This window comes from Pteropus vampyrus, unplaced genomic scaffold, assembly GCF_000151845.1.
Source record: "Pteropus vampyrus isolate Shadow unplaced genomic scaffold, Pvam_2.0 Scaffold179, whole genome shotgun sequence".
Classification (NCBI taxonomy): domain Eukaryota; kingdom Metazoa; phylum Chordata; class Mammalia; order Chiroptera; family Pteropodidae; genus Pteropus; species Pteropus vampyrus.
The window spans coordinates 1,400,167-1,408,258 of NW_011888960.1; the positions used below are offsets into that span (position 1 = coordinate 1,400,167).

The 8,092-nt window shown below is 55.6% G+C and overlaps 1 protein-coding gene and 1 long non-coding RNA gene across 2 annotated transcripts in view; both read right to left on the bottom strand.

Moving 5' to 3' along the window:
* The window catches only part of LOC111746218, a 13,784-nt gene extending 7,881 nt beyond the window's left edge, over positions 1-5,903 (bottom strand). Inside the window, exon 1 of the long non-coding RNA XR_002783021.1 lies at positions 5,664-5,903. This is a non-coding gene — a long non-coding RNA (uncharacterized LOC111746218). The remainder of the gene's footprint in view (positions 1-5,663) is intronic.
* Positions 1-8,092, bottom strand: part of STK10 (serine/threonine kinase 10) — a 94,385-nt gene that overhangs the window by 43,488 nt on the left and 42,805 nt on the right. The window contains exon 4 of the mRNA XM_023537144.1: positions 5,922-6,071. Coding sequence (XP_023392912.1) covers positions 5,922-6,071 — 150 coding nt within the window. The remainder of the gene's footprint in view (positions 1-5,921; positions 6,072-8,092) is intronic.

Genomic DNA, 8,092 nt, shown 5'->3' on the forward strand with positions numbered 1-8,092 from the left:
TCTTCCAGTTACAGCAGCCGGCAGCACGTCCCGGCTCATTCCGAGGCCGGCTTCCCCAGAGCAGCCGAGTGACTTCTCTTAATTATCGGGCCCATCTGCCTTCCCAAGAGTGCCATGGCGACAGTGCCTGGCAGGGACCTGAGAAGACCCTACTGTGACCTGAGACGAGCTGCCTCATCGTTTCCTCATCTATTAAAAGAGGATCATATCGTGCAGCCAAACGTAAGACCGGAAGAGCAACTCTATTTTTCTGTTCCTTTTTTATTCTTTTTTTTGTTTGTTTTTTGTTTTTAAGACAACTAGATATACACGACCACTAACGAAGCCTTTGTTTTCGCGTTCATTCCCGTTTTCAGCCTCCTACCCCCACTGCCTTCATTGACACCCACATCACCCTGTGTCTTTCTGGTATCTTCTCCCTCAACCCCAATCACAAATTCAGCCCTTTTTTCTCGCTTCTCACCCCTCGATGCTTCCGCCTCACTCACTCCCCTTCGTCTGGGCCTCTATTATTCCAACACGCTGTACTAGTCCGTGGTGGACAACAGTTTGCCTTCCTGGCCGGTCCAAACCCTCTCCTTCTGGAAAACCATTGCGTCCATCCCACCACTATGCCACCCTCATTCTCAGAGACTGGCCATGAGCCGGGCCTATCAGAGAAGCCCCTCCTTACTGGGCCTCATTGATTGGTCCAGGGATCTGCATCTGAGCTGAGCTGGGCCGATCAGAGCCCTCCACTGAAATTACTGACTCTGAGATCGAAAACGGTGAGGTTCAGTTCATCCTCAAGGAGAAAAAGTAAAACGTGACCGTGCCAGAAGCTCCGCGGAGGGGGCTGGTCTGACAGCCTGACCAACACGCACAAAGAGGCACACACTAGACAGTCTAGGCAGCATTTGTGTTCCAGGGACCAACTCACCTCGATGCCCAACTAGCTGTATCTCTTCCCCGACTCGGTTCCATACACCATACACACGCATTCTCCTGTCTACCTTTCTCACAGGAGATGGTTTTTACCATGTGCCACCGAAAGAGTCTCAAAGAGGGTAGTGGTTAAGCAGGTGAGCTCTGGAGGCAGCTGTGCTGGTCGGAATCCCACTGTTCTTACTAGCTGCGTACCTTGGTCACATTAACCTCTGGCTGCCAAATCCCTCCTCTGTAAAATGTTATCAGTGGTCTCTGAGGATTAAACGAGTTACTACATATCAAACACTGGCTTAGCACATGGTAGCCATAGTGAAAGAACCAGGACCTCAGCCTGCAGAAATTCTGGGTTGGGGTCAAGGTCGGGGAGAGAGGTGGGTGACTGGTTCCTGCCAGGCCTGCCTGCCAGGCCTGCTGTACAACAGGGGGCCTCTGGGAATTAGGGGTCCCGCAGTAAGCATAAACCAATAAAGTAATGGCAGTGCTGGAAGCTACTGTTTACTGAGCACCTACTATGTGCCAGCCTATGTGCTGGCGCTTTGACTTGGAGACCAGTTCAGACTTCTGCGTAGAACTTCAAAGGCCCCAAAAGTTGTGAAATTTGCCTCCCATCTTCAGAGAGGCCGCTGTGGGGAGAGGGGCGCACAGGCTCTTTGGAGAACAGGGAATGTTCCTTCTAGCAGCAGCTGCTCTGAGACGTTCCTCAGCCCGGGAAAGGGCCCTGGCACTTCCTGGGCCTCTGTGACGTGCTGGGCACCTACGGCTGCTTTGCACGCATCACCTCGCTCAACCGTCTCACCAGCTCTGAGGCCAGAACTATCGCCCCACTCTGAGTTTGAGAGCCTGAGGCTCAGAAGGGTTCGCTGGCTTGCCCAAGGTCACCCACCACCAAATGGCAGATCCGGGACAAGAACACAGACTGGACCTCCAAGTCCACATCTCGCTTTATGTCCCAACTGTCTCAGGGCAGCAGACACTGCTCCTTTCTCTCTCTGCACAAGTGGATTCCCAGCGGCCACGGAGAACTGCTTCCGGAGCTGGAACCTGTGCTTTACTCAAAAACTCTCAAACGAATCGCAAAGGAAACTAGAAATTCTTGACAGAAGTAACTATTTACCACAAGGAAGAAGCGAAACGCCTCGTAGCAGAGAAGGACGTGACCCTGGGCCTCTCTGGGACAGCACTGTGCACACTTCACCCCCCTGGTCGCAGCAGCCCTGTAAGGCTGGTCTGTCGTTACACGCGTTGTACAGACGAGAGGACGGAGGTTTGGATGGGTAGGCGTGTTCCTCCAGCTCGGAAGTGGCAGAGCCGGGATCTGAACCACTTGTCTGTGTCTAGAGCCCCTGCTTCCTGCTCGGCTCACCCTGTTGCTCCTCGTTTACTCACACTCCGTTGAGAAGCACGGACTTTGTCTCCAACGGGGTGGCGTCCTTGCTTGGGAGAAAGATCTGCCCGGCATTCTTAGGCCTCCCTGAGTCTCGTAAGGACACGGGGAGGGGAGGCCTCCAGAGGCCCAAGACGGTCCCAGGAAGCCAGGAAGAGGCAGGCAGATGGCCAGCCGCCTCTTGGCCAGGCTGCAGATTCCGGCCGGGGAAGGAGAATTTTCTAAAACAGAACGACGGGCCTGGCAGGCGTCCACACCGCGGCTCCAGGGCCCCGCGGGAACTACGTGGAGACCTGCACATTCCACTGCCCCTGAACGGTTTTTCCTTCTTAACTGGCTTCCTGGTTTTCCCAACTGCACAGGTGGACTCACTGGGAACCTGAGGCACCCACGTGCTTTAGGTTCAGAAGGAAATCCTGGAGTCCGCCTGCACGTCACGCCCTCCAGCCCTAGGGGGCGCTGTGGGGAGACAGCGCGGGAAATGAGAACCCCACAGGACACCTCTCCGCCCAAGGCTGCAGGGACCCCATCCCTGTCCCCGAACCCAGGGCTTCCTGCTCTGACCAGCCCCTCACCTGATCCTGACCCAGGTTTTCTGCTGCCTGCAAGTGATCAGTTCCTAAAGGCTGACCCGAAGGCTTCCCTTGGATTCCCCAGAGCACTGAGACTGTCTTCTGCGCCCCAACCCGATACTCCCTGAGCCTCGAGGGCCCTCCCTGACCCAGCCCGGCCCTGGCCTCCCGCCCTCTACTCTTCACTGAGCCGGCCCAATGGCAGCCGCGGGGCCAGGAAGACCGAGTCCAAACCCCGCTGCTTCTCCCTCGGGGTCTGACCCGGGCATCGCATCTCACTGCGGACCTCGGGGTCCTCGCGGTGCTGGGTGTGGTCTCTACCCAGCAGCGACCCCTGGACTGTGGGTAAAACGAGAAGACGCCTAGAACGTGCCTGGTCTGCGGCCGGCACCGAGCGGGGCCTTCACAAGCCCAGTGAACGTGCGCTGTTCTATCTTTAGAATCGCTCCTCCCAAAATACCACTTCTCGCCCCCAAGGCCCCGCCCACTAGGCTCCCTCTTCCGGGACTGCCCCGCACAGCCTGGCTTACCTGGCAAGTACCTGTCCACCTTTCACAGCTCAGCTCAAACAATTACCTCACCTAAGCCTCTCCTACACCCCGAACCCCAGGCCCCAGTGGGGGAACAGAACGCCCCAGCCCTGACGCTCCCACGGGTCTCCCCACGGGCCTGGGAACTCCGCAGGGAAAGGAGGGAGTCTCGTTCTCTGTCTCCAGACCCGGGGCAGGCCTCGGGGCACAGCAGACCCGTGATGAAACGCCAGTAATTGTGGGGGCCTGTAGGGAGAGCTTCCTGCACACACACCTCCTCGTCGCCTACGGCATACACATCTGCTCGTGACTTTCTACCCGTGTATCTTCTTATAAGTGGCATCGCAACCTTCTGAGGGCAGTTTTATCATCACCCCACTTTACAGACGAGGAAATGAAAGGGCAGCAGGTTACGAGACGCATCCAAGCCCACAGCGCCAGAAGCCAACTTGGGGTGTGAACGCAGGTCCCTCTGACCCAGACCACCTGCGCTTAAGCACGCCGGCTAAGAGAACATGGAGATGCAGCGGAGCCCCTGGGTCCAACCCTGCGAGCCTCTGGCGTTCTAGCCTCGGGACACAGAGCAGAGTGTGGCTTGCTCATGCCCCACGCAGGAGACCCCTTCGCGTGCTGCTTCAGGCAGAGCCACCCGACCTCTGGGCCACAGAGCACTCCTAACTTTGGGCAGTGAGGCTCGCGAGCAGTGGTTCTCAAAGCGTAGGCCCAAGACCAGCAAAGCCTCGGCTGGGAGCTTGTTTGAAATGCATGTTCTCAGGCCCCACCCCAGAAGTGCTGAGTTGGAAACCCTGGGGGCTGCGCCCAGCAATCTGGTGTTAGGGACCCCCAGGGGACTGAGATGCACCAGATGAGAGACCCAGCCCTACTCTAAGCTGCCAGCTCCAGGCACGCGTGGAGGTGAGTGCAGTGATGGGGGCCGGCCCTGGGAAGTGAGCCAGTGACCCTGGGGTCAGCCCCGGCTCCGGCTCCGGCAGCTCTGTGACCCTCGGCAGGTCCCCGCCCCGAGTTCCAGATGTGGCCGCTGCCCTCCGGCTGCAGAGGATGTTGCATTTCTGCTCCAACCCTCACGACCATCGCTGCACCTCTCAATCATGGGGACTCAACGGTGGTGCAGGCCCTTGCGGACATGATAAAGATGTTCCTTAAGGAGACAAAGGCCACCACTAGAGGAACTCCCAATAGTGACGCTTCTGTGTTGGAAGGACGGGGTTTGGGGGTGGGGGTTGCAGATGAATAAACTATATAACTATCAGAGGATGTCAGTGGAAATGGAATTAAATGTAGTCAAACTGGTAAGAAAGCACCATCTCCCTAAATCCTCTATCTGCGCATCCTTCCCCTGGCAGAGATGCACGCCGAGGTGTCGGGTGACAAGCAGGGCCAATGACTCCTGTGCATTTCTGGGTGAGACTGGAGGCACTTTCTGGCTTCCTCTCTTACACCTTCCTGTACTACGTGAATTTCATATAGGAAGCAATATTATTTTTCATCGAACAATAAAACTCGCTACTTAAAAACAGCCTTAGAGGCATATTATTTAGCAGTGCAGAAGGAAACATGAGGAGAGTTCAAAGAGATGTCCTCGGGATGGATGGGGAAAGGACATGGTGGCGGCACAGGACACGTGTGTGTTATGTTGGTTTTAAAAAACTGACTAAAAATACAGAGAGATTCTGGCACAGGGTACGACGCAGATGAACCTTGAGGATGTTAAGTGAAATAAGCCGGTTACAGAAAGACAAACAGTGCATGATTCCACTTACACGAGGTCCCTAGAGGAGTCAGATTCAGAGAGACAGAAAGCAGAAGGGCAGGTGCCGGGGCGGCGGGGGTGGGGGGGGGGGGGGGGAGTGGAGGGGGTTTGTGTTCAATGGGGACAGTTTCAGTTTGGGAAGATGAAAAAGTTCTGGAGACAGGTGGCAGAGATGGTGGCAAGACAATGTGAATATTAAGGCCGCTGAACTGTACTGTGAAAAATGGTTAAAAGGGTAAATTTTATGTTACGTGTATTTTACCATAATTTTTTTAAAAACCCAAAGGGGGAGGAGACAAAAAAATAAGTTTTGGATGCGTGTGCCTGACGTACTATTTCCTGTCTGGGAATGGATCCGGCTCATCCTCTATCCGTCACTCAAATTCTCTGACTGGGGGCAAGAGCAAAGGGCTGGACCAGCACCTCCCCACCGCGCCCTGCGGGCCACTGTGTGCTCTGGGCTGTGGAGCATCCCTCACCTCTACACGCCAGGTGCCACTGGTCACCCCTTGACTCTCGTCATGACAACCAAAGATGCCCCCAGACACTGCCAAATGTCCCTGGGGACACAGTCACCATCGAGTGAGAACTGATGGGAACTGTACACACGCTGTAGTCCTGGGCGGGCTGGGGAGGACTGCCAACGTCCCGGGCGCCAGTGAGGGGAGGCTCCCACACTCGCCCAAGGCTCCCTCTCTCACCCTCCGCCTTCCCGCCCTCCCCCGCAGCATCCTCACCCAGCCTGATGTCTCCCTCCAGGGTCATCAGCACATTGCCGGCCTTCAGGTCCCGGTGGATGATTCTCTTGCCGTGCAGGAAGCTGAGAGCTTCCAGCATCTGGCGGCAAACCACCTGAATCTGGGGCTCGGTGAGACCTCTGTCCAGCTCTGGAAACACAGAGAACCGTTGTCAGCTCAGCAAGTGCTCGCTGCAGGCAGCTCAGTGTGGAGCCCACACCAGGTCCAAGGCCCACAGAAGCCACCAGCACTAACGGGCACTTAGCGTCAACCAAGTTCACGTCTAAGCGCCTCGGTAACCCTACGGAGGAGGCACAATTAGTACCCCATCTTACAGGTGGGGAGACCGCGGCTCAGAGAGGCCGGGTCACTTGCTCAAGGTCACACATGTAGGAAGTCACAGATCTGAGATTAGGACCAGCCAGTCTTCCCTCGGAGTTCAGGTTCATAAACAAATCCCTTCCGAGAGGCAGAGATCATTTGTGAGCAAGGCCGAGTGATGCCTACTCCGTGTCAGGCTGCGTTCAGTGCAGGGACGCAGAGAGGGACACGGAAACGGGGAGTAGTGCTGGGCACAGAGGGGGTTCGAGTGTGTGGAAGGGCAAGATGGGCGGAAACTCCTTCCGCCCACGGAACTGAAAGCCTCCCCAGAGGAGAGGACGTTCGAGCTGTGTCTTGAAGGAAGAAGAGGTGTCTGAGAGGAGAAAAGGTGGCGGCCAGGGCATTCCAGGTCACGGAAGCAGCAGGAGAAGCGGCCTGGAGCCTGATGTGAGCGGGTGTGGAAGGAATGTCCCCCGGCTGGCAGTGGTACCGGAGATGTGCAAGGTGAAAAGTTCCTGTGACCACGTTTTTAAAACTCCCAGATCAAGCTGTGCCTGAAGCCAGACACTCTTGAACTTTTCAGTTATTTGTGCAAATAAATTCCCCCTCCCACCTCCCCTACCTTTTTTTTTTTTTCCCTAACCTAGTTTGAATCCTCTTTGACTCCTTATAACCCAGACAGTCTCAACTCATACAAGAGCACCATCTTTCTTCCTTAGATTCCACAATGAAAATCTTCAAAGGCACACCCAAGAGCTATGTCACATATACCCGGATCCGGTTTCCCTGCTGTCGTGCACCCACCTGGGAACCGTGCGAGTGGCAAGGGCCTCTGCGAGGAAGGCCAGCATTACCATAGCTCGAGATGGGAGAGGGCTGCTAAAATCCGAGACATTCCTGAGATAAACTCGGGGGGAAATGCCTCCTTCACAGTAAAAAGAGTGGCCAGATGGTGCTACGTTATACTGAGTCCCAGACAAGTCACTCAACCTTCTGGGGCCCCAAACCCTCAGCCGTTCCCCATGCTCTGCCCACCAGGCTGGCAAGAGCAGGGGCTGATGCAGGCGGGGGTGGGGGGAGGCAGCGGTTAGGAGCCGCGTCACCCAGACTGGGTTCACGTCCCAGCTCTGCTGTGTGACTCTGTGGCAGCTCCCTTCACTTCTCTGCGTGTCAGCTGGTCAAGAATAAGCCAGATACCGCTTCTGATTTCACACACGAGGATCAGATATGTGAAAGCAGCTACCACAATCTCTGGCATACGGTGACTATTTACCAAATGGTGGTGGTTACGAATATACTTTTTAGTTACTGCTCAAGCTTGCCTGGGACATCAAAATCTGACATCGCCATTAAGCTCTTACAAAATGGGTTGGAATCCTCACTTTTCAAAGAACTTTCCTTGGGCACTTCTCCTCTTCACCTCCTAAGAGTGCCGTGGGGTCAAGCAAAAGAGGCATCACATCTGTCTTATGGCCAAGGAAGCGCGAAGGGGCAAGTGACCAGCTCAAGGACACATGGCTTTTTGAAGAGAAAGTGTTGGTCTTCCAACGAGTGTTCTACATTCTCTCCAAGAACCCAACCTCAACCCCTGATTCTGAAAGGGGACACATCGGGGAGGTGCTCAAACAGGTCAGGTGAATTACTGGGGCGGGGGAGTGAAGGACGCCCACCCTAGACAAGAGCCCACCCTGGCACCACGGCACTGGGTCAAGGAAGACTCACCCAGCATGATGGCGTCCACAGCTCCCCCAGGACAGAACTCGATCATGATCTGCAGAAAACACAAGGCAAAAGTGACAAAGAGCAGGGATGCACACAGCGTGAGGTGAGGGGACCCCTAGGGCCCCCGC